At 39.1% G+C, this 26,988-nt stretch overlaps 1 protein-coding gene across 4 annotated transcripts in view; it reads right to left on the bottom strand.

Annotated features, from left to right (window-relative positions):
* CCDC141 (coiled-coil domain containing 141) overlaps positions 1–26,988 on the bottom strand; it is a 224,979-nt gene that overhangs the window by 124,818 nt on the left and 73,173 nt on the right. For 3 of the 4 annotated variants that reach the window (XM_027556444.1, XM_027556425.1, XM_027556455.1), the window contains 2 exons: positions 21,639–21,892; positions 2,449–2,565 (listed from right to left, as the gene is read on the bottom strand). In XM_027556444.1, the coding sequence (XP_027412245.1) occupies positions 2,449–2,565; positions 21,639–21,892 (371 nt within the window). The remainder of the gene's footprint in view (positions 1–2,448; positions 2,566–21,638; positions 21,893–26,988) is intronic. The other variant, XM_027556434.1, reaches the window with a different exon arrangement.

The following is a 26,988-nucleotide window of genomic DNA, read 5'->3' as shown; positions in this document are numbered from 1 at the left end:
GATATAAAGAAGGATATTAGATAGATGAAGCAGGAAAAAGAAAAATTATGACACAGAATCTGTGTGAGGGATTGGTCATGAAAAACCTAACAGCTGAAGTGAAGAAGTCAGCAGAAGAGCTGACCAGCGAGGAGTTCAGTAGAAGAGTCAGTGGACTAGAAGGTCAAGCATTGTAAGGAATAAAGAAATGGAAGGCAACCAACATCATGAAGGGTAGAATTAAGACACCAGTATCTATGTTCCAGGACTTTCGAAAGTTACGCTGCATCTAGCAATCGCCCTAGTGAAGATCACAAAGAATTATGTAAGTGAGACGCAACCAGTGTTGTGGAAAGAAACACAAGAAATCTATGCCTTAATACAATTCATGGAGATTGAAAACATGTAACTCTGTATATATTTTAAGAATGGGAATATGTCTAAAGACATAGACTGTTAGAGTAGATGCCTATGAGAATGGGGATGTGAGGAAGATAAAGATTAAGGAAAAATAATAAAATAAACCAAGAAGCCAACCCTGAGATCTAGGATGAATTAGAGTTTGTGTAACTCTATGCTGAGGACCAAACACTTAAAAATAAATACATAAAGATAAGGATGGCTAGGTAGGTAAAAGGAGGCTAAGCCACTACTTAAAGTCACTAGCAAATCACAGAAATGCACTAAAAGGATGTTTCTTTCTTCTGGAAAGAGGGTTTAAAAAGCAGACATGAATCAGACACCCTTTTAAATGCCAGACACTATCCTAGGTGCTGGGAATACCAAGATGACGAAGATGCTATCTCCATGTTTAAGAAATGTGGCCGTTTTTCCAGTCTAGTCCATCATTTCAACCATCTCTGAAAACGTGTTTTTCATGTTACTTTAAATTTAATAAGCATAATAGTTACTGTAATTTAAATCCTGTCTCTTTTATAAAACTAAAACTTAAAAGGGGTTTTAAGGTTATCTAGGACCACCTTCTGTGGCCTCAGAATACTCTTCTATTTTTCATCCAGCGAAGTTTACTTCTCTGTAAAGACCATGCCCTGTTAGCATGTCTTCTCCAGGGAATGGCCGTGGGTAAGGATGGCCTCTGAAACAGTTGCCCTGGGTCTACCGTCTCTGGACTGAACATTGCCCAGACCTTTAACTCTCATCACAGATAAATTGGTCTATCATTGTTTTCCCTTATTCTACCTAACTGAGGAATGATCACGCTCGCCTAACCAACCATCGTTACTCCATTTATCTGCTCAAATCCCTTCCTCTGAAAGGCCATCCTGGGTCACCCTGGGACAGTGTCACTCCCTCCTCTGCATCTACATTGACGGGGTCTTTTTCAACCCACGTGACACAGGGACCTCTGCTGTCTTGAATAACCAGTTACCTTGCCATTGGATTATCTAGTGTCACAAACTGATGACCATTGTCATCAATTTTTATCAACAAGTTATGTGTGAGCTTTCATCTCTAAATAGATATTCAATGTTTAAAAGTCTTTAAAGATGCCATTGAGATCAGGGGTTCCAAAGGCCAGCCCATAGTTGAAGGAAAATCTTACAACATATGGAATACTCTGTAGGAAGTAATAAAACAGCAATTCTCAGAAAACATTTTTTTTTTTTTTAGAAAATAACTTTATTTGCAAGGATGCTTTAGAAAAAGAGGTTTCTCTGTCTCAGTTCAAAACCAGTTTGGCCCCAAAACTACTTACTGAGTATATGGAGTAATACTCAGCTTCTGTATGAGATCTATAACTGGCTCCTGAGTGGCTCAGGACCCTGAAAAGAAGGAGTCAACTTGTCTGAAACAAGGAGGAGCTTATATTCTGAAAGTCCATTTGTAGTAGAGTGAAAACAATGAATACTTTAATCAGAATCGAGATTTAGAGAACTTTCTGTTATTAATATCTTGGGGAGTTGATAGTTGTAGGTACAGCTAAGTCATGAAGCTCTGGAACACAATGGGCCAACCTACTAGGCAATGGTTGAACATAACGATGTCAAAGCAATACATTTTTACATGTTTGGGAGGATGGGTTTGGAAGGGTGGTGGGAGAGGAAGCAGCAGATTGTGCTTACCTAGAACAGGTTTTTTTTAAAAATCAAAATGGAGCACCAGAAAACTTGGAAAATCTTTACAGACTCTCACATGTACAAATAAGTCAATTTCCAAACAACAAGACTCAATGGCGAGAGGAACACTGATAGAGGTTGTTCTGCTCCTCCTGCTCTCAACACTTGATGGTTCCATTTCACACATCTAAGCACCTCCAAGTGGTTGCCTGACTGTTAGCCATTACTTTTTGCAAAACTAAGAACATGAAACAAGTTAAGGAAAAAACAAATGCAAACAGCAAGCAAACTATACAAAACCAGTTTTTACTACTCCACTATATTACCTATAGAAGTGTATTCAAGAGAAGTCCATGCAGTTTTCAGTCATTTTTTTTAATGAGTCTCTTACCTTTGCTTTTATTATCAGTTCCTCGTGCTTACGAATAAGCTCCTCATTGTCTGAAAGAGATGTACCTAGACCTTGTTCCTCTAAATCTCTTATAGTTTTCTGAAACCAACATGTGACCTGGGTAAGAAGCAACAAAGAGAGGTCAAATTTCAGATATTAGAATAAATGAATCAAAATTCTCCATGTTTTTAAAACTTAAACTACTTCAATTTTTTTATATAAACTCATGTGTTTCATTAATATGATCAGGTTTTTTCTTCATTTCAATCTTTTCATTTTTCTTCATTTCAGTCTCTACATGCTTAAGAGAAAAAACAAAGTAATACCCCTAAATTATAAAAACAACATATTTCACTGGATCACATAGCTTGAAGAAAATAATTCAAATTCAAAATCTCCTAACAAACAAGAACCGAAAGAGATCCCACACAGTCTATAAACCATGCGTTCTTTTAGAATATAAATCTTCTTTTCTGTATAAGATGATCAATCTGAGTACAGTTACATTGTTAAGTGAAGATATGAAATAGCATTTGTAGAATTATATTTCTACTATTAGAAGACAATGTACAAATACTTAGTTTGCTACAACTCCTGAATATCTATATCCAAAAAAATGAATGGAGAAGCTACTAAAATTCCACAGACCTTATAAATAGCTAAGGACATAACTTATAATCATTTAGACTTGATTTACAATACACACCTTACACAGCATTAAAACAACAAATAATAAAAGACATAAAACAAGCTGCATTTTTTTAAGAATGATCATATAAGTTGACATGAGACTGATTAAAAAAAAATTCCCTGATAGCTCAGTTGGTAAAGAATCCACCTGCAATGCAGGAGACCCAAGTTCGATTCCTGGGTCGGGAAGATGTGCTGGACAAGGGATAGGCAATATAAACCAGTCAATCCTAAAGGAAATCAGTCCTGAATATTCATTGGAAGGACTGATGCTGAGGCTGAAGCTTCAATACTTTGGCCACCTGGTGTGAAGAACTGATTCACTGTAAAAGACTCTGATGATGGGAAAGACTGAAGGCAAGAGGAGAAGGGGACGACACAGGATGAGATGGTTGGATGGCATCACTGACTCTATAGACATGAGTTTGAGCAAGCTCTGGGAGTTGGTGAAGTACAGGGAAGCCTGGCGTGCTCAGTCGCAAAGAGTTGGACACGACTGAGCGACTGAACTGAACTGAGACCAATAACATGTGGCCCTGGGATACAGATTCCTTGTCCCAATTAAAGGAGAGTTGGATTTTTACTCTCAAATCTTATACAGCATTATTCTTATGATCCCATCATAACTACTGATTCCTAAGAACCCACAACGTGCTAGACAGTTTGCTAGTTGTTTTCTGGGCATCATCTCTTTTTCTCTCAACAGCTCTATAACAAGTATGATACTATATTGACCTTGCCGACATAAAGAGAGGTTAAGCAACGTATCCAGGGCCAATAGCAAATGGCAGAGCTAGGATTTGTCCCCAAACCTATATTATTCCAAAGTCCATGCTCTTTCCACTGTGCCCTGTTGTTATCTTCAGGTAACAGAAAGTCTTTGGTCATCAAGGGAAATTACTTCACATTTGCGAAATGAATCCCAGCAGCCCACTCAAAGTGGTGGGCATTGTCCAGAATATACTCTGTGTCTTTCTCCAGCCTACTTTATCTTGGCTGCAGCAGCCTCAGGATTTCTCTGTATTTTTATAACATGGAGGAATGTGGCCAGGGAGAAAGCTAGGTTAGTCCTGAAGTCCTGAAGGTCCATACAATAAACATATATCCACCCCGCCCACATACACACACTACAGAGAAGTCAAGTTAGGGATTACTTAGGATAATACCCTCCATTACTGTTACAGGGCTGATAACATCACACAGCTAGATCTATACTTGGTATAGATCTAGACCAAGTATATAGACCAAGACTTAGCATTTTCCAGCATGGAATAAGCAGTCAAGTGGGCAGCAAGAAGGTTTCTCCAGCTTTCTGCTAATTGGAAACCTTTGTTAACCAGCATTTTAGGCTAGTGTCAGTGCAAAGAAAAGACTGATAGTGACCCTGAAGCAGTTTCCATGTGAAGTCTGCCTCATTCTCTTCAGAATATTTGGTACTCTGTGCATAATACAGCCATTAGCCAGTGCCCACATCTAAAGTACTGTGTTTATGTGTTTATAACTCTCTGAAGGTGGTTTGCCTTTCTGGCAGCCCAGAAATTAGACCTAAATGATATGTATTGCATGCATATTAGAACCCTTGGAGAGTATTTTATCAAGAGCTACCAAATTTGTACATTAATTTATTAAATTGCATTAAAAATCTCACAAAAGATGCTATAGGCCTGCATAAAAACAAAAAAAGGGATGATTTAAGGGTTTTATCAAAGAAAAATGGCTCATGAATATAACTAACTTTCAGAAATCCTTTATTTTATTAAGTGCCAGGAGTGAGCTTCATCTATTTTTATCTAAAGTAGTAGGAACTCAGAAATCTCAAGAATGCTTTAATAGGGAAAGTTAATACAGAATCTGAGTGAAGAAAACATGGGGACAAACAGGTGCTCACTAATCTCTAAAAACAGGTGAGAAGTCTGATCCCTCAGATAATCCTGTTCGATTTTGTGAGTCAAAGATTTGTCATCTAACACATGTCAACAGTGATGAATGCCAGGAAGGAGTCAGTTATTTTGATTTTTTAAGGTATCTTCTGACATCATCCCCTAGATTTGGCAAATACTATTTTAACCTCCAAAGGATACTACTCCTTTGGGCATGCCCATACATATTTCCTATAAGAGAATGTAGTTCAAGACCTACAGTGGTATTCCATATATCCTGGTCATACACCTGCCTAATAAAGCATACCAAGTCTCTAGGGCTATACATTTTTACTACCCAAATGCACCCTGGGAAGAAACTTGAAAACAAAGTGGCATAACACTCAGAAGAAAATGGTTCATCATGGGGGTGTTAAATCTCATCATGAGGCAGTCACACACATGAGCAGCATCTTAGATCAGATTTACTTTATGTGCTGTGAGATGCACACAGAATAGACTGAGTCTTTCTGATGTAAAAGCAAGACACCCCAAATAACCGACAGCATGTCAACCATAATGTAAATCAGTCACTGTATCCTGTGCGTAGCGACTGCAGACAGCTGCATAGATACTCCAAGAACATTTTTTATAAGCATTAGATTATATCAGCAGTTATCCCAAAGCCTGAGTGATAAGGACACTAAATGATGCATCAGGACATTCTTTGAACATGGGCCCTGCAAAAGGATAAAAAACAGGAGTTGAGAGCTGGAAACATGTGGAAAGAAAGAAAGAACAAAAATTCAGAGTGTGCACTGGGCATTGGTTCTGGGTGATGATGGACTAAGGGGGAAAATGAGAATATCATTCCTTTCTCTTCCCGGTTCTTACCTTTTAGATTGATCTAAGTGATGTGTTTGTGGTCATCTCACTTGTCTGACATGAGATTCTAAGTACTCAGTGCTCAGAGGATGTAGAACTAAGGTGGAGAAGGAGTGGGGTAGATTTTTTTGCAGAGGGGAGGTGGGGATTGGAAAGAAACACCTACCAGAGGGTGAAGGAAGACAGAGTGAAGAGGAAGGGACATCAACAAAGATGCACAGAAAGAGCAATCAGGGATGTTCAGTAAAAACCAAGGGGTGCCTTGGAAGTTAAATAGAGATACCAGGAAAACTCAGTCAAATGGTACAGACCTGCATTGTCCTAAACAAGTAGCTACTAACCACACATGGCTATTGAGTACTTGGAATGTGACAAACTCAAATTGGGATATGCTCTAAGTATAAAATGCACAAATGATTTCATATAGTTAGTATAAAAAATAATGAAAATATATTGTTAAGAATGTTAATATTGATTCAATGCTGAACTACTATTTTAGATATGTTGGATTAAACAAAATGTGTTCTTGCTTTTCACTTTTTTATGTGTGTGTGTGTGTGCATGCTCAGTCACTTCAGTTGTGTCCAACTCTTTGTGACCCTATCAACTGTAGCCTGCCAGGCTCCTCTGTCCGTGGGATTCTCCAGGCAAGAATACTGGTGTGAGGTGCCATGCCCTCCTCCAGGGGATCTTCCTGACCCAGGGATCGAATCTATGTCTCATGTGTCTCCTGCATCGCAGGTGGATGCTTTATCATTGTGCCACCTGAGAAGCCCATTTTTACATGGCTTTTTACCTTTTTTCACTTTTCAATGTAGCTAAGAGAATTAAAAAATCACATTTATGGCTTATATTGTATTTCTTATTGGATGCTTCTATAATTTAAGGATATTCAGAATATCCTTAATCTGTTAAATGTAGATCTAAGGACTAAGTATTACAGACAATTTAAAATAGCAGAATCAAGAGAACAGTGGGATGAGATACTGGTTGGTAAACATGAAAGGGTCACTGAGTAGGGATGAGGCAGTAAAACTAATGACTCTTTTGAAGAAGTTTATTGGCTAAGGAAAGGGGGGCTCAGACAACAGCTTTGAGGAAAGCAGAGGTAACATAACAGATGGGTTCTTCCCAATTTTTTTTATTTGATTAGATGAGATGTAAGCATTTCAGTCTGGGGAACTGAAGATGCGTTAAGCAGAACTGAGGCAGGAATGTACCAGAAAGAGTGGGGAGTTTAGAAGAGAACACTACTGAACTTATCAGCTTTGGGCAAGGAAAGGCTAGTTTTTGCAATATTGAATAACCCAGTCTCACCTTGACCCCTGCTGGGAGATAAGAATGAGGAAAGAGAGTGAACAGGGCCTTCCTAGATCAGGGTCAGGTATTACTCCAGGCAGGTCTCAGATTTTCTCGAGCAATCTTTACACCTCCTACAAAGGAGACAGTTGCTTTTTCAATAGATAAATAGGATAAGCAAGTCATTCAAGGTCACACAGGCAACGAGAGGAGAGTCCCACAGCGTGAGGCAGAGGGGCTGTGGTCAGAGAGTTCCCTTCACCACATCTGTCTGCAGAACCGAAGAAGTCCAGAGAAGAGGGAATGGTTCTTATTAGGCTATGTTTATGAATGTTCTTAAGAGAAAACCAAAATGCAACACTATAGTTACAGACTTTAATTCTAATATGGAAGTAAGTCCTGTGAATAATCACGGGGCCTCAATGGAAACACCGCATTAGAGAGAACGGACATGTGGGCCAGGCCTGCCAGAAGCACTGCCTCAGAGGAAGAGCCTGATGAGGATAAACTGAGAATCCCCATTCCCAACAGCACACCCCAAAGTCAGGACTGAAACAATGGGAACAAAAGCAATAGAAAAATGCTCTGTCAAGGACAAACGACTCAGGTGGCAAGAAGGTGAACTTTTGCTACACTCAAAGCTAGGCATCACATGACCATAAACTTTCCTGGTCTCTTTTTCTGCACTTGGTTCTACAATCCAAAGTCAGATCTTATTTTTTTGATCTCTGTTTAAAACTATGCTGGAGGAGTCAAGCTAGCAATAAGCAATTCAAACATCTTAACAGAAATGCTTAAGGGAAGATGAAAATCTCTCCAAAGTCCTTTCATTCTCTTTTCCACATGCAGAACAGTTTTTGTCAAATAACAAGCTAATAGAAACAAAAAAACTGATAAAGGAGGGGAAAGGCATCAGTTATGTATCTTCTTCAACTCAAGATGTTCTGATAGTCTTTCAATTATCAAAATAAAAGGTGGTTTCAATTATAGTTGATGGCCACAGGTGACAGTTCTAATGTCTGGTTTGATCCTGAAGACATGCTAGTATTATAACAACCATTTTAGCTTCCACAAGCTTTTCCTTTTTTACAGTAGGGAAACCAGTTGCTATTATTTTGTATTAGGCAATCTCATCAAATGTGCTCTGTATATAGCTAGGCAATAACCAGACTTCAAATATCCATTAGCTCCATTAGGAGATAATACATATTAGAGGGGGGTTGCCTTGTGGCTTAAATGGTAAAGAATCCAGCTGCAATGCGAGAGACCTGGATTCGATCTTTAGGTCAGGAGGACCCCCTGAAAAAGGAAATGGCATGAAATTTTTGTCTTTGATGTTTGCATTTGAGGGCTCAGAAGCAGGGAAAGAAAGAATTTCCTGCCCAAAATGTGGCTTGAGATGTATTCTCGGACTGATCTAATTATTGGCTTGTTATTATTTGGACTTCATCTCAGATTCTAGGAGCACAAAGCTCACAATCTTCTTATGTGGAACTTGGAAGCCCTCCGTGAATTACTGAAGTCAACTGGAAGGCATTAGCATCTCCTCAACAAATTATCAAATCCCAGTATTCTCTATTGATGGGCAGTAGGAAAGCTAAAATACATTGCTTGTCTTGAGGCAAAATTTCTGTTACTTCAACAGCTTTGCAGATAATCTATCTCCCTGTCTGGAATCATAATTTTATGTATTTAATTATTCTGACTTGTGCTAACGTATCTGTCTTCCAATTATTTTGACTTATGTTAATGTATCACTTCTCTTGTCACATCTATATTTCAAGAAAAATGACATTAAGGACTTCTTCTTTTCCCAAGATTGCCCTCAACTCTTGTTTGTGTTTAGGCAGTTTCTTAACTTCCAACCACTTAAACAGTGGAAACTATTTAATCCAACAAATAAAATCAATACAGTGGTAGTTTCTGGACCTAAATTCTATTTCTAGCATTAACTCTGAGCCATTAAGAAGAATCCTACCAGCAGCAGAAGAAAGTCTTTTTTCAAGAAAGGAAACAGAGACCCAGCCCAGTGTCCGAGTAATGTGCATCTCTGCTTAAGATATCTAGGGTGTGATTTTCCCAGTACAATTTAATTTCCACCCTAAATGATCGGGAGGCATTTGCAGTATATGTGCATATGAGAAAGAGAAAGAGAGAGAGAGAGAAAGAGAGAGAAGGGAGAAAAACATACAGGTCTACTTGGGAGTGAGACCAAAGTTTGACATTTTCATTTTATCATCCCAGATCCTAGGTCATGCGCCTGATGGAGTTCACACTGAAGCTCTGGCCGAAACACTGGGTTGTCGGGAAAAAGTGAGAGTCAGAAACTATCATACAAACAGATAAACAACTATTACATTTTAAAGTGTGTTTTATCCTTTTAATGTGTGCTGTTTAGTTTATTTGCTTATGAGTCACCCTATGAAAAGCACTACTATTAACCGGGCTTCTTTGTTTATCTCTGGGAACCATGTACATGAGGATGGAGGAGACTGAGTTCTACTCCCTGCATGGTATGGGGAGGCAGTGGTGTTGAGAAAAGGAAAGCCAACAGTTTCCAGCGCCAGAGGCAGGGAAAAAAAGGGCTCAGGGTGCTGGAAAGATACAGGCACACAGCTTAAGGAGCAGCTGCTAACCTGGATATACAATGGAAAGAGGCATGCAGTGGGAGCCGTGCGGAGCTTTTTCTAGGCAGCATACACAGGAAACAGCTATGTCAGCAGTCTTACCATGGGTGAGAAGGTAATTCAGTTGCAGTGCGTGTCACCCAATCCTCTTACCAACCTTAAGTAATGGTGTCTAATTAAAATGCTGTGAAGCCATCAGTCCAACTGAACGGAATATTGAGGAGAAAAACTAAGTTTAATGAAAATGTAATCAATTACAACAGGTATAAATGAACTAAAGAAATTGTGAAAGGGTGGAGAAAGGGAGAGGAAAATTGATTTTTAACCTAATTTTACAAACAAAGTTGAGCTTTCAAATAAAATAGTCTGGATACTAAGCCATGAAATGGCATTTATTCCCCCTCCACATAATTTTAGAAAGCTGAGATTATTGAATGATTTAGAAAACTGGTATGGGATCTAGCTAATTTGGTGATTATCCAGTAAAGCTCAGAAAGTAATCATCAAAAGATGTAGTGATATGCTGAACATGTGGACATTTATTGAGCACTGACATATATCAAGCGGTGCTCCAAGAATTTTTACATATATAATCTTGTTTATTTCTGTAACAAATTTATAAATAGATATTGTTATTATTCCCAATTTATAGAAAAGGAAACTGAGGCACAGAGATTGAGTAACTTGCCCAAAGTCATATCATAAGTAAATGTGAAATTTGGGATTGCTATCCACACCATCTGTACCAGAGCCCCTCTGTTACTACATTTGACAGGCCATGCCATTGAAAGTAACGGTGGGAACATGCATTCTAATTAGGAGGGGGTTCTATTGCTTTCAAAATCACATGCTTTTCCTACAAACACTAGGATATTTTGCATAACTTTAAGTGAATTCTAGAAATAGTTTATGTGCTAAAAATGAAATTCTGTGATAAATTTTAATCTATGAGTATTTGGAAAGTCACGGATATCTGTCACTGGATGAAACTATCAGATACCAGTATCCATTAATAAGTTAATTCAACCCTTATTTTGGTCTTATGTCACCCAATGACAAAACACTATATTCACAGTGGGGGAGTGGATAAATTAGGAGTTCAGGATTAACGTATACACACTACTGTATATGAAATAGGTAAACAAGGACCTACCTGTTTAGCACAGGGGAATACATTTAATATCTTTTAACAATCTATAATGGAAAGGGCTTCCCTTTCCATTATATGTACACACACATACATAAACACACATATATATAAAACTGAATCACTTGCTGTACACTTGAAACTAACACAACATTGTAAATTAACTATACTTCAATTTAAAAAATTAAGCTAAATTCAAAGATTTTAAAAAACTTATTTAGCACAGGGGAATACATTTAATATCTTTTAACAATCTATAATGGAAAGGGCTTCCCAGGTGGCACAGTGGTGAAGAATCTGACTGCCAATGAAGGAGATACAAGAGATGCAGATTTAATCCCAGGGTTGGGAAGATCCCATGGAGTAACCCATTAACTGGATATGGCAACCCATTCCAGTATTCTTGCCTGGAAAATTCCATGGACAGAGAAGCCTGGAGGTCTACAGTCCATGGCGGGTCACAAAGAGTCAGACACAACTGAATGACTGAGCATACACACATAATGGAAAAGAATGAAAAAGAATGTATATAGATATACACACACATACATACACATATATATAAAACTGAATCACTTGCTGTACACTTGAAACTAACACAACATTGTAAATTAATTATACTTAATTTTAAAAATTAAGCTAAATTCAAAGATTTTTTTAAACCCTCACTGTGTTGTATCCACTAAGCTAGGCAATTTTTTGTTAGTTCATATTAATTTAAGCTGGTCAACCATTCAAGCTCTAAATCCTGGTTAGAAGGTAGTATCATTTAAAGGAGAATATGCATGTATGTGCACACATCTGTTGGAGAAGGAAATGGCAGCCCACTCTAGTGTTCTTGCCTGGAGAATCCTGTGGATGGAGGAGGCTGGAGGGCTGCTGTCCACAGGGTCGCACAGAGTCGGACACGACTGAGGCGACTTAGCATGCATGCATGCATTGGAGAAGGAAATAGCAACCCACTCCAGTGATCTTGCCTGGAGAATCCCAGGGACGGGGGAGCCTGATGGGCTGCCGTCTATGGGGTCATACAGAGTCGGACATGACTGAAGCGACTTAGCAGCAGCAGCAGCATACATCTGTGGACACACACATAGGGTTTTACAGTTGCCCAGCAGGTACAAGACATGTACCCTGATGCTGTGCTTACACTGTCATTGCAGATGTCATTTTAATTGCCTATTGACATGTGATTATGATATATGTGGTACTCAAATTTAAAAAACTTCCAAATATGAATTCTATTACCCACTTTTCTTCCCACAAAGATGGGTATCTTGTAAGCCATATGTGATCTGGGTAGTAAAAAGATTATCTGTCTTTATGTCTTATTTAATTCTCCTAGATGTCCTTGATAGTGTCTTGCACAAAAAGACCATGAATAACTTTGTTTTAATTTATTTGTTTGTCTCACTTATTCCTGATTGGAGCAATTGAGAAAAATTACATTCATAAATCTTATTGCCAAGATAATTAATTATGCACGAAATACTCCAAGCTGCTTCTGATTCTCATTAATGAAGCAGATTATCTGCAAAATAAGATGCTGCTGGAGTTGGGAAAAAAGGTCAGCTACTCATATTTAAATGTAAAACAAGTGCACATTTTTACATCTGAAAAACAAAGAGAGGACATGCTATGATTATGCTTTTCAGGCTATCACATCCCAATTAAGATAGAAAAGTATGTGGTCTTCATCTGCTTTTTTTCTGAAATTGATGTAAATTTTAAGTTGCCATCATTGTGGTCACCTAATTTCTTTTCCAAAGGAAATTAGCTGAACTATTACAGTTCAAAAGCATTAGGTTATAAGCACTTAGAAACAGAGGAGTATTAAATGCATCTTTTAAATGGCTCTTATGAGAGAAGATGCATTAGATATTCAGACACTCACATGTTATTCATCAGTAATCTTTGCTTAATTCTCCATTTAATGTTCCTTCTTCTTACATGGTTAAAATGATTGACAAAGCTGATATTTTATTAATGGAAGGTTTGACAGTTCCTGTGTACCCTAAAAAAAAGTACAGAACTGACAAAATTATCTTTACCCTCCAATGAAGCATGTGTCTCTGTGGTTCCAGTGTTCCAGGCTTTATGGGGTAGTTCATCCGGGAACATGACAATCACAGAACTCAAACTACTAACAGAGTCACATTCAATTTGGTGTCCCTGCTGCTAATCTTCCTCAGTGTATCTTCAACAAAACTTTAACGTAGACCATTCAGGAAAAACTTGAAAACTTAGGTAAGATAATTATGCTTCTATCTACCTGGATTTAAAAATCTTTCCTGTTAACATAATTATCAATATAGTAAATCTCACTTATTATTTATAATAGTGAGAAACTGAAGAGACTCTACTTCCACATCAATAAGATATTAAATTGTGCTACCTTCAGAGAGTGAAATACAACATGAAAATTATCTATGGTATTTTTGACACAATACTATGTCTAGGACATGTTTAATTTGAGTATTAGGTAATAAGATAACAGATAATATGCATAGGTTATTAGTTTTTGTTTGTTTGTTTTGCTATTTCTTTAATAAATGTATGTGTGCCTGTGATATACTCATGCTTGGATAAAAGTCTAAAACACAGCAGAAGTCAAATGTTAATTTGCAATTATTTGTATGGATAGTAATCTAATCTGTAGTTTTAACTCATTAATAGATAAACATTAAATCAAAAGCAGAAAAATACAATTCTATTTTTTTGAATTGCTAATTGAGTTTCCATTAAACAAGTATGGCTAAGATTATAAAAGTGACTTATTTGATCATACCCTGTGAAAGCAAAATAAATAATGAATTTAGCCTTTAATGCAAGACCAATCTTTCTGAGAGCAAAGATGAGTAGGATTGCGGGAGCATGTAATGCATTGAGTCTTCACTGTTCTTTTCAGACGTGATGATAAAAAAAGCTAATACTAATATTGCATTTTCCATGTACCAGGTACTGTTCTAGCACTTGACATAAAACAGCTCGTTTTATTACCTCATATTTTACAGAAGGTTCATTTGATGGGTTGAGATGAGAAAAGACATTTGATGGGTTTCCCTGATGAGAAAACTCAGGGAGGTTAAATAATTGCACAGGTACTCAACTGGTAAATGGCAGAGTCAGGATTCGAATGCAGTCAACAAGCTCCAATACTTTGGCCACCTGATGCAAAGAACTGACTCACTGGAAAAGACCCTGAGGATGGGAAAGATTGAAGGCCAGAGGAGAAGGGGACGACAGAGGATGAGATAGATGGTTGGAATCACCAACTCTATGGACGTGGGTTTGAGTAAGCTCCAGGAGTTGGTGATGGGCAGGGAAGCCTGGCGGGCTGCAGTCCATGGGGTCACAAAGAGTCGGACATGACTGAGTGACTGAACTGAACTGAACAAGCTGGTCCCAGGATCTGTGATCATAAAAGCACAATGAAACAACAGTGACCATTATTAAACACTTGAGCTGCTGCTACTGGTACTTGTGAAAGAAAACATAACGTGGGGTGTTTTAAGACAAAGAGTCTTAAATTTTATATGTAAGGAAAGGATTAATTTATTTATTGATACACTTTAAAAATTTATTTTTTGGTCTCATGATCTTTTTTTTTTTCTTTTGGACACACACGGCACATGGGATCTTAGCTCCCTGACCATGGATCAAACCCATAATCCTTGCAGTAGAAGCACAGAGTTTTAACCACTGGACTGCCAGGCAAGTCCTCATGACCTTTTTATAAAAATTCTTATTGAAATATAGTTGATTTACAATGCTGTGTAAGTTTCAGATATATAGCAATATATATATTTATATATACACACACAGACATAATCAGTTATAAATATATATATGCATATATATTAGATTTTTTTCCTTTACAGGTTATTACAATACAGTGAATATATTCCTTGTGCTATATAGTAGGTCCTTACTGGTTATCTCTTTTACATATAGCAGTGTGTATATTTTAATCCCAAACCCCTAATTTATCCCTCCCCCTATTTCCCTTTGGTAACCATAAGCTTGCTGTCTATAGGTTTATTTGTGTTTTGTAGACAGGCTCATTAATATCACTTTTTTAGATTATAAATATAGTGATATCATATGATATTCATCCTTCTCTGTCTGACTTACCTCAGACACGTATGATAATCTTTAGGTCCATCCATGGTGCTGCAGATGGCGTTATTTCCTTCTTTCTATGGCTGAGTAATATTCTATTGTTTATACATACCACATCTTTATCCATTACCTTTTGAGGGACATTTAGGTTGCTTCCATGTCTTGGCTATTGTAAATAGTGCTGCTATGAAGACTATGATCAAAACCATCCCACAGAAAAAGAACTGCATGAAGGCAAAGTGGTTGTCTGAGGAGGCTTTACACACAGCTGAGGAAAGAAGAGAAGCAAAAAGCAAGGGAAAAAGGGAAGATATACAAACAGAGAAGAGCAAGGAGAGATAAAAAGGTGTTCTCAAATAAAGAATGCAAAGAAATAGAGGAAAAAATAGAAAGGGAAACACTAGAAATCTTCAAGAAAATTGGAGAATCAAGGGAACACTTCATGGAAGGATGGGGAGGATAAAGGACAGAAACGGTAAGGATCTAACAGAAGCAGAAGAGATTAAAAAGAGGTGGCAAGAACACACAGAAGAACTATACAAAACAAGGTCTTAATGACTCAGATAGCCACGATGGTGTGGTCATTCACCTAGAGCCTGATATCCTGGAGTCAGAAGTCAAGTGGGCCTTAGGAAGCATTACTACAAATAATGCTAGTGGAGATAATGGAATTCCAGCTAAGCTATTTCAAGTCCTAAAAGATCATAAATTTAAAGTGCTGCACTCAATATGTCAGCGAATTTGGAAAATTCAGCAGTGGTCACAGGACTGGAAAAGGTCAATTTTCATCCATTCCTAAGAAGGGAAGTGCCAAAGAATGTACAGACTACCGTACAACTGTGCTCATCTCACATGCTAGTAAGGTTATGCTCAAAATCCTTCAAGCCAGGCTTCAGTAGTATGTGAACTGAGAATTTCCAGAAGTACAAGTGGGGTTTAGAAAAAGTAGAGGAACCAGAGATCAAATTGCCAACATTCTTTGGATCATAGGGAAAGCAAGGGGATTTCAGAAAAACATCTACTTCTGTTTCACTGGCTACACTAAAGCTTTTGACTGTGTGGATCACAACAAACTGTGGAATATTCTTAAAGACACGGGAATACCAGACTACCTTACCTGTCTCCCGAGAAACCTGTATGCAGGTCAAGATGCAACAGTTACAACTGAACATGGAACAACGGACTGGTTCAAAATTGGGAAAGGACTACAAGTCTGTAAAATGTCATCCTGCTTAGTTAACTTACATGCAGAATACATCATGTGAAATGCAGCCAGGATGCATCACCAGTTGGAATCAAGATTGCCAGGAGAAATATCAACAACCTCAAATAGGCAGATGATAACACTCTAATGGCAGAAAGTGAAGAGGACCTAAAGAGCCTCTTGATGAGGTGAAAGAGGAGAGTGAAAAAACTGGCTTAAAATTCTACATGAAAAAAACTAAGATCATAGCAACAAGTCCTATTACTTCATGGCAAATAGATGGGGAAATAGTGGAAACAATAACAGATGTTATTTTCTTAGATTCTAAAATCATGGCAAATGGTGACTTTAGCCAGAAAATTAAAAGATGCTTGTTCCTTTGAAGTAAAGCTATGACAAACAGAGACAGTGTATTAAAAAGCAGAGACATCACTTTGCCCACAAAGGTCCATATAGTCAAAGCTATGATTTTTCCAGTAGTCATGTATGGATGAGAGAGTTGGACCATAAAGAAGGATGAGCACTGAAGAATGGATGCCTTCAAATTGTGGTGCTAGAGAAGATTCTTAAGAGTCCCTTGGACATCAAGGAAATCAAACCAGTCAGTTTGAAAGGAAAATCAACCCCGAATATTCATTGGAAGTACTGATGCTGAAGTTGAAGCTCCAATATTTAGGTCACCTGATGCAAATAACTGACTCTTTGGGAAAGACTGATGCTGGGAAGGACTGAAGGCAAAAGGAGAAGAGGGCAGCAGAGGATGAGATGGTTGGATAGCTTCAAGGACCCAATAGACATGAATCTGAGCAAACTCCAGGAGATAGTGAAGGACAGGGAAACCTGGCATGCGGCAGTCCATGGAGTCACAAAGACTTACTGGCAGAACAGCAACAACACGAACACTGGGGTGCATGCATCTTTTCAAATCATAGTTTGTTCCAGATACATGCCCAGGAGTGGGATTGCTGGATCACATGATAACCCTGCTTTTAGTTTTTTAAGGACCCTCCATATTGTTCCCCATGGTGGCTGAACCAATTTACACTCCCACCAACAGTGTAGGAGGGTTCCCTTTTCTCCATATCCTCTCCAGTATTTACTATTTTTAGACTCTTTGGTGACAATCACTGTGACTTGTTTGAGGTGATACCTCTCTGTTGTTTTGATCTGCATTTTCTAATAATTAGCAATGCTGAGCAAGAACCTTTTCATGTACCTGTTGGCCAGATGTATGCCTTCTGTGGAGAAATATCTATTTAGATCTTCAGCCTATTTTCTGATTGGGTTGTTTTCTTTTGTTTTGTTTTGTTTGATACTGAGCTGTATGAGTTATCTGTATATTTTGGAAATAGACCAGTTTTACTTAAAATTTATCCTTAAGATAATTACTAAATTGATTTTGGTTCTAGACTATTAAGAGTAGAGTCTAAATGAAAGCCTGGTACTTGTAACCACAAGTGTGAATTCTTAAAGCCTTACTATACCTATGGCAGCCTCTAAAAACTAAATAGTTTTAAGAGACTTAGACACATGTAACAACAGTAATGCTAAACTCAGGGGGATGAATAGAAATGAAAAGAGAAAAAATTCATAAGTTGTAAGGTATATCCAAGAACAGCGATGACAAGAAAACTAATATTTATTAAGCATCTTTTAAAATGGTAGGCATTGTGCTCCGTGCTTTACACATGTTATTGAATTTAATCCTTAGAACAAGTCTGTGAATTGTTATTATTTCCAATTTAAAGATTAGACTTGTTAAAACAACAATGAGATACTGCTATGCTCCTATCAGAGTGGCCAAAGTCTAAGACACTAACAGCATCAAGTGCTCACAAGGACATGGAACAACAGCAACTCTCTGTTGAAAGGGGTACAGCCACTTTGGAAGGCAGTTTGGCCATTTCTTATAAACATACTCTTAGCATATATCATCTAGCAATTCTGTTCCTTGGTATTTACCCAAATGAATTAAAAACTTATGTCCATACAAAAACCTGCACATGGAATACTTATTACAGCTTTATTCATAACGGTCAAAGCTTAGAAGCAACCAAGTTGTCCTTCAGTAGGTGACTGACAATGGTATATTATTCAACGCTAAAAAGAAATGAGTTGTCAAGTCATGAAAAAAATGGATAAATCTTAAATGCATATTAATAACCAAAAGAAGACAATCTGAAATGGTTACATATTATACAATTTCAGTAATATGACATTCTGGAAAAGGCAAAACTATGGAGACAGTATAAAGATCAGTTTTTGCCAAGGATTAGGCAGAGTGGAATGAATAGGTGGAGCATAGATATTCTTAGGGCAGCAGAATATTTTGTGTACTAAATGGCTGATATATGTCATTACATATTTTTCCAAACCTATAGAATGTACTGCATCAAGAGTCAACCCTAGTGAAAACTATGGACTTGGAGTGATAATAATGTGTCAGTGTAGGTTCATCAATTACAACAAATATACCACTGTGTTGGGGGATGTTGATAGTGGGAGAGGTTGTGCATGTGTGGGAACAGAGGATATCATGTACTTTCTGTTCAATTTTGCTATGAACCTAAAACTTCTCTAATAAATAAATTCTATCTAAAAAAGCACTCCCTCAAAAAGAACACACACTTTCCCCAAAATATGAAGCAACGTAAGTTAGAGAACAACTCACCAAATAAAAAACCTTCTGTAATCTCTTACTTTAGTTATTATCAAGACATCTTTCTGCTTTCTGGGGTTGGCATGGTATCTAGATTTCCCTTAAGCACATGACTAGATTAGATAGTTCATTTTGAATCTTCATGTGGTTATTTATTTTTTACTGCAGAGGATAAGTGGATGATTATTGTCATAATCTCAAAGCAGAAAGGCAAAATTACTACCTTAAAAATAAATAAAACTTACAGTAGCTGCTTTTTCATTCTTGGGAAACTGTTCTGTGTTTTGAAAGCCTCTTTGCAGATAGAATGTCTCTGGATAAGAGAGGTTGTAGTTTAAAAGGGATAAACTACTCTACATGATAAAGTTAGAGGAGCTTTTAATGTATTCTTGGAAGCACTAGAGGTAAGGGTTAGGCGTTATGAATTCAATAGAAAGAAAATAAGTTTCTTTTTAAGTGAACAGCGTCTCTGGGAACATGGCTTCAGGTCAGGATTAGGGGAGAAAGAGAAGGACAAAGAGAAGGAGAGGGGTAGAGTGTCATGGAATAGGGAGGTCAAGGAACTCTGGAAATGGTTGTCTGATAAACAACTTTATGTTTTTTCTTGTCCTGAGCATTAATTCTCCTTTGCTGTGCCAGAAAGTGAAAGTGAAAGTGTTAGTCGCTGAGTTGTGCTCAACGCTGTGTGACCCCATGGACTGTAGCCCAGCAGGCTTCTCCACCCTTGGGATTTTCCAGGCAAGAATATTGGAGTGGGTTACCATTTCCTTCTCCAGGGGATCTTCCTGAACCAGGGATTGTTTCAGGGTCTCCTGCATTGTGGACATTTCTCAGTTAAAGACTACTGCATTAGATAAAAGAATTCTGAGTAATGAGCATGTAAAGGTGTGGTGGGGGAAGAACTAAACTGGGGAAGGGCTGTGGCTTAGCAGGCAAAGCATAGCAGAAGCAGGACAGCAAATGGTAGCCTAGGCAAAAGGGCTGAGGGTGGAGACGGGCTGAGACATGTATAGTGACTTAGAGGAGGAGGCGACAAAATGCAAGATGACTATGTGTCTGGAGATGCCTGCATTTGGGTGTCTGTCCTATGATACCTCCGCAGAGAGGCCTTCTATGATTCCTTCTCTGATTAAAAGTAGATCAACAAAAGGCAAAATTCACTGCCCTAGTTAATCTTCTTTATAGCACTTGTCATTGTTCATTTGTTTATTATTGTACCCCTGGAAGGGGAAATCTCATGGACAGAGGTGCCTGGAGGGCTACAGTCCATGGGCTCACAAAGAGTCAGACGTGACTTTGCAACTGAACAATAGCAACAAAAAGCACGAGAACCATGGTTCTCATCTGGGGGTAATTTTGCCCCCCAGGGGACATTTAGCAATGTCCGGAGACCTTTTTGGTTGTTACAATTAGAGTATATTCTACTGGCATCTGATAGGTAGAATGTTGCTCAATACACTGGAGTGCGCAGGACAGCCTCCCAAAGGAATTACCTAGCAGCAACTGTCAACAGGGCTGAGGTTATTGACAGTTAAGCATTAGAAAATGGATTAGAAGGAAAATTCCTAAGGAAATGCATTGAAGGAAAATTCCTAGAGGAAAAAGACTATCTTGTATGTTGTGTATCCCCAGTACTTATAGTAGGATCTGGTATACGGTGGGTAGGCCTGGCAGACTACAGTCCATGGGGTCTCAAAGAGTCAGACATGACAGAGTGACTAAGCACAGCAGTACAGCAAACAGTGGGTACTCAATAAGTATTACTTGAAAGGTTAATTGTCATTTAAATCCTCATTTTTCCAGCTTTAAAGAAGAACCAGTTCTCCTGGACTCATATTTGTTACCAGCTCTATGTCAATCTCTCCAGTTTAGACCGGAGCAATAATATAAAGTGTATGAAGAGACCCCTTTCTTATGCATCTAGACCAGGATACCTCCTTCCACATCATTTCTCCCTAAAAATTCCTTCCACTTAATCTGTATGGGTTAAAGCATGGGACTGGGGCAGTTCGAAACATAGCATTAAATATCCTACCTATTTGAGCTGGGGTTTTGCAAAGAGTTCTATCCACTCTTACTCTCAAGTGATTGGGACACAAGGAACATACAGCAAGCACAGTGATGAACGACCAGCGCTGGGCCTATAGTCTGGGTAATGAGCTCTAACAAGCCTGCAACTCATCAACCTCCCACCCCAAATCCCTCTAACCACTGAGCATCCAACCATAGGCCAAGGTTATATTTCTTCACTGGTATCAGAATATTCCTCTAAGAACATTATCTCTATTTCAGGCTGATAGACTTTTACTGGCATTAGCAACAGTCTAGTACAATTCAGCACCATCACACATCTCCAACATTCAATAAAACCACAACGAACATTTCCTAATTTCAAAAAAATGTATCTAAAAGTAGTGACCTGGATGGAAGCAAGAAAGAGACTCCAACAACAGGACCTAGTCACTTTCAAAACTGCTAGTGGATATCTTCCCATTTTAAAAAATGAGGATTATAATGAGAAGAAATATAATCTTTGTTTTTATATTATGTGCTTGGGAAAACAACATGGTACTTTGGATCAAAGACCAGAGGATTTGACCATGACAACTGAAAAACTGTCCCAGGAAACAGATCATCCACACAACAAGCCGATTTCGTTAGCCAAGGTCAGGATAACATCAGTGCCCCTTCGGGTTACCTGACTTTCCTGCTGGTCCCACTGACACATCTGCAGAACCTGACCCAGTTCCTGCTGCTGTTGCTTCAGGTACTTGTCTAGTTGCCGCCTCCTGTCTTGGAGAAGTTCAAGAAGACTGTCGATCTTCAGGCAGCTGTTTTGAGCTCCCTGAATCATCTCAGCACTTACATTAGGTCCATCACTCTTGATTTTTTCTATGAAGTCAGTGAGTTCTTGACTTTTGTTTAAAAGGGCTAGAGATCGTTCTAAGAGTTCTAGAGAGAAAAACAACAACAAAAACAGTGATATGAGCAAGCTTTTATATAGTAATAGTTGGACTTTTCATATCATTTAAAATATATGTAAACCTCTATTAAAAATTAGGAATTCAAATACATAAACATAAAATGCCTCTGATTCAGCTGGTCAGATATCTCAGCCTAACAATTGCTATGATGCCAACTGCCAAGTGGTAGGAGGCTGAAGTTTTCAGCATTAGTATAAATCGGTACAGGGAGTGGAAAGACTCTGAGATTTGAGCACTGGTTCAGTTCGTTTTTAGTGGTACGATGCTGGTGAAGGCGCCTACTCTCCTTGGCACACTCTACATCCTGAGGTGATTGGACCAAGTCTGAGGTTTCAAGGCTCAGTGGATGTGCTGGCCAGGTGCCTGGATGCCAGAGACTATGGCAAAGTGGAAAATACATGCTTAGACTCACAGGATCACTGCCACTAGTGCCAGTCAACTGTGGACGTGAGAGAATATGGGTTCAGTGTTGATAGGGTTTCCAAATTTATAGAGTTATAAACATGGATTTTTATGTAAAAGTTTCTGATTTTTAAATGTTTTGTAATTTCTATTTTAAAATTAAAAAGAATATTGAGGAATAAACAAAGCATGGCTCTCTGGCAAATGGGCCACCAACTTGTACTCTCTGGAGTAAATAGCATTTTAGGTTTGGGCAACATCTTGTCGAAATGGGAGCTTAAGCCTGAAAATTAAAGGGCCACCAAGGGAGAGAGTGTAGAAGAGGGAGCTGAGAGTAGCACTGCAAGAGCAGCCTCACTTGGGGATCAACTGGAAGAGCAACTGGGAAACTATCCACTTTCCACAGTCAGAAACCCAGCAGACAATCATGACATATCCCTCACCCTAATTCCATCTCTACTGAGACCTGTCGATTTCACCTTCTATCTCCTGCATCTGTCTGGTTTTCTCTATCCCCAGTACAAAAAGCATCATCTGTTCCCTGAACTTGTGTGTACATGTGCTCAGTAGAGTCCGACTCTTTGTGACCCCATCGACTGTAGCCTGCCAGGCTCCTCTGTCCATGGGATTCTCCAGGCAAGAATACTGGAGTGTGTTGCCATTTCCTCCTCCAGGGGATCTTCCTGACCCAGGGAGGAAGATCCTGTGTCTCCTGCCTTGGCAGGCAGATTCTTTAACACTGTGCCACCTGGGAAGCCCATATCCACAACAGAAAGTATCATCTGTTCCCTGAATTTGGGTAGTCATCTCTTAATTGCATCTCCCCTCCAATCCAGATATTAGCCAGAAAGACTGCTTCCAAACACAGTATCTCTCTCGCGTGCGCGCGCATGCGCACACACACACACACCCTCCCAATTGCTTCCCATTGTCTCTGAATTAAGGACAGACTCCTTAACATATTTCAGTTCTGGCATGGTCTGGCCTCTATCTTCCTTTCAGATGGTCTCAATCTCTTTACCTCCATCCATATCTTCTTTACTTCACACACAGTTGACTCCCTGTTGCCCCAGAAGTTTTCACTACATTCTTGTCCAGGGACACCATTCTCCTCATCCCTTACTTCTCTACGTTTACTCTACGCATACTTCAAGTTTAGTCAATGCTCAGTTTCTCAAAGGAGAAATCAGACTGGAACAAATCTTCCTATTCAGTGTTCCCAAACACAATGTTCCTCTCATTCACAGCTCTTTTCACAGCTGTAGTTCTATATTTATACGTCAGGTTAGTTGACTAATGTCTGTTTTTGTCACGAGGCTCCAATGCAACATGAGGACATTGGACAATATCACGACTGTATCCTTAGCACTAGTGTGGTGACTGGCACAGGGAGATATTCAATAATTTTTGTAGAAAGCTTGCCTGAAAGTGAAGTCGCTCAGTTGTGTCTGACTCTTTGCAACCCCATGGACTATAGCCTACCAGGCTCCTCTGTCCATGGGATTTTCCAGGCAAGAGTACTGGAGTGGGTTGCCATTTCCTTCTCCAGGGGATGTTCTAACAAAACCTGGTCCACTGGAGAAGGGAATGGCAAACCACTTCAGTATTCTTGCCTTGAGAATTCCGTGAACAGTAATGAAGAGGCAAAAAATAGGACACTAAAAGATGAACTCCCCAGGTCGGTAGGTGCCCAATATGCTACTGGAGATCAGAGGAGAAATAACCCCAGAAAGAAGGTAGAGACAGAGTCAAAGCAAAAACAAAACCCAGTTGTGGATAGGACTGGTGATGGAAGTAAAAAGGATGCTATAAAGAGCAATACTGCATAGGAACTTGGAATGTTAGGTCCATGAATCAAGGCAAATTGGAAGTGGTCAAAGAGGAGATGGCAAGAGTGAACACCAACATTTTAGGAAACAGCAAACTAAAATGGACTGGAATGGGTGAATTTAACTCAGATGACCATTATATCTACTACTGTGGACAAAAATCCCTTAGAAGAAATGGAATAGCCATCATAGTCAACAAGAGAGTCCAAAATGCAGTACTTGAATGCAATCTAAAAAATGACAGAATGATCTCTGTTCATTTCCAAGGCAAACCATTCAATATCACAGTAATTCAAGTCTGTGCCCTGACCAGTAATGATGAAGAAGCTGAAGTTGAATGGTTCTATGAAGACCTATAAGACCTTCTAGAACTAACACCCAAAAAAGATGTCTTTTTCATTATAGGGGGCTGGAATGCAAAAGTAGGAAGTCAAGAAACACCTGGAGTAACAGGCAAATTTGGCCTCGGAGTACAGAATGAAGCAGGGCAAAGGCTAATAGAGTTTTGCCAAGAGAATACACTGGTCATAGCAAACACCCTCTTCCAACACACAAGAGCAGACTCTACACATGGACATCACCAGATGGCCAACAATGAAATCAGACTGATTATTTTCTTTGCAGCCAAAGATGAAGGTGCTCTATACAGTCAGCAAAATAAGACCAGGAACTGACTGTGGCTCAGATCATGAACTCCTTATTGGCAAATTCAGACTTAAATTGAAGAAAGTAGGGAAAACCACTAGACCATTCAGGTATGGTCTACCTGAATGGTCTAATGGTCTAATCAAATCCCTTACAATTATACAGTAAGGGTTAGTCACTCAGTCATGCCCGACTCTTTGCAACCCCATGGACTTCAGCCCTCCAGGCTCCTCTGTCCATGGGATTTTCCAGGCAAGAATGCTGGAGTGGGTTGCCATTTCCTTCTCCAGGGGATCTTCCTAACCCAGGGATCGAACCCAGGTCTCCCACATTGTAGGCAGACGACTTTACCATCTGAGCCACCAGGGAAGTCACTGAAATCAAACGTATTAAAAAGGGGGAAGAATTATGAGAACTAAAAATGCTAGAGATCAGCAGTCCTTCAGAGATATAAAAAAGAAATGTTGGAAGACTTGGGGTTTTGAGATGGGTAAGTAATAGAAACAAAAGCCAAGTTACCGGGTTGAGAAGTGGAAAAGCAATGATGAAGTCAATAAGAAAGGACAATCTGTGAAACATCTGTGGCTAGAAGGAAAATAAGGATAAACCATCAGCAGAGTTGAAGACGTGGCCATTTATTTTCAGATGGGAGAACTGTGAAGAGTACCCAGAGAGTAAGTATGTAACTCTATCAGAAAGGGACTGTGCATGCGAAGTCATTTCAGTCGTGTCGACTCTGTGCAACCCTATGGACTGTAGGCCGCCAGGCTCCTCTGTCCATGGGATTCTCCAGGCAAGAATACTGGAGTAGGTTGCCATTTCCTACTCCAGGGAATCTTCCTGACCTGGGGATCAAACCTGAGTCTCTTCATCTGCTGCACTGGCAGGCAAATTGTTTACCCAAGTGTCATTTGGGAAACCCCGAAATGGGCTAGTCAGTGCTAAAAGCCATATTCTCGTCACTAGCTCAGTGTTCTCCTCACTGCACTATGGCTCTCTACTTTAGCATTCTAGCATCTGGCAGTTAACAACGCAGCAATGACTGTGGTAGTTGGGCCAACTGATTCTTCACTGACACCTTTTTTTGAGAGCTAAAGAGAAACTGACATACTCTGAGATAAAAAGGAAAGGATTTGAAACAGTTTATGCTACATGACCTAGATTTGTCCAATAAAGTATTAGATAACCTTATCTGCTCAGAGCAAGACAGGAGGGGTTAGGTACACTGGGCAATTTGACTGAGAATTAATAATACAAAGTAACAAACACCAAAAACAACCATATCCTTGAAGCAGGACAGGAATAAGATGAATCATGTAGAAGAAGAAAACTCAGGGAGCGGATTAAAATTAAAGTCAATCCTCACATGGAGAAAGGGAAGCAAACATGAAAAAATGGGAGCAGCAGGGACAGAAAAAAAAACACATCTGTCTAGAAAAAGCTGTTATGCAGAAGGGAAAGGAAGAACTCAAAAACGAGGTGAAAACAGGTTATAGAAGTCCTTGCCTATCAAACTAAGGAGTTTTGACTTGTAGAGTCTTAATGTAATCAATAGTACATCTGATTCTCCATGTATAGGTACACACATTTGCTTTACATTGAACAGCTTGTTATGATACTGAACAGTTACACACATACATACACATATACAAAAAGTATGGGCAGGTGTGGGGTTTTCACATATACCATATGCTTTTCTTCCTTTCATTAGCCAGCTCTTAAACATTAGACTTTTCAGTTAAGAGAAGGAAGCAGAGCTTTCCAGGCTCAGGGTATTGTAGACTGACAATAGGTCAGGCGAACCTGTCCTAATCACCACAGAATACATATAAGTACCCAAAATTTTCATTTGCAATCTTTTTCTGGTTTGCTGTTTCAATTTCTGCCCAAAGAGTATAACCACTACCATGGTCCCAGCAGGCATGTAGGCTCCTGAGCCAGGTTAACTTGAAAAGGCACCCAGACCGTAGTCAGTCTGTTACCTTCTACCACAGCGGCCCCTGGAGTGGATAAATGGTTCTCTAAGTTTTCTCTGTCAGTTCCTTTGGTTCTTCCTCTGTCAGATTCTTACGTCTTACATTTTTTAAAAGTTTATGTGGAGAGTTATGACAAAATATGGTCCACTGGAGAAGGCAATGGCAAACCACTTCAGTATTCTTGCCTTGAGAACCCCATGAACAGTATGAAA

The sequence above is a fragment of the Bos indicus x Bos taurus genome, chromosome 2 (genome assembly GCF_003369695.1).
Source record: "Bos indicus x Bos taurus breed Angus x Brahman F1 hybrid chromosome 2, Bos_hybrid_MaternalHap_v2.0, whole genome shotgun sequence".
Taxonomy (NCBI): Eukaryota; Metazoa; Chordata; class Mammalia; order Artiodactyla; family Bovidae; genus Bos; species Bos indicus x Bos taurus.
The sequence above is the reverse complement of the archived record's forward strand: the minus strand, read 5'-3'. Positions and strand labels throughout refer to the sequence as shown.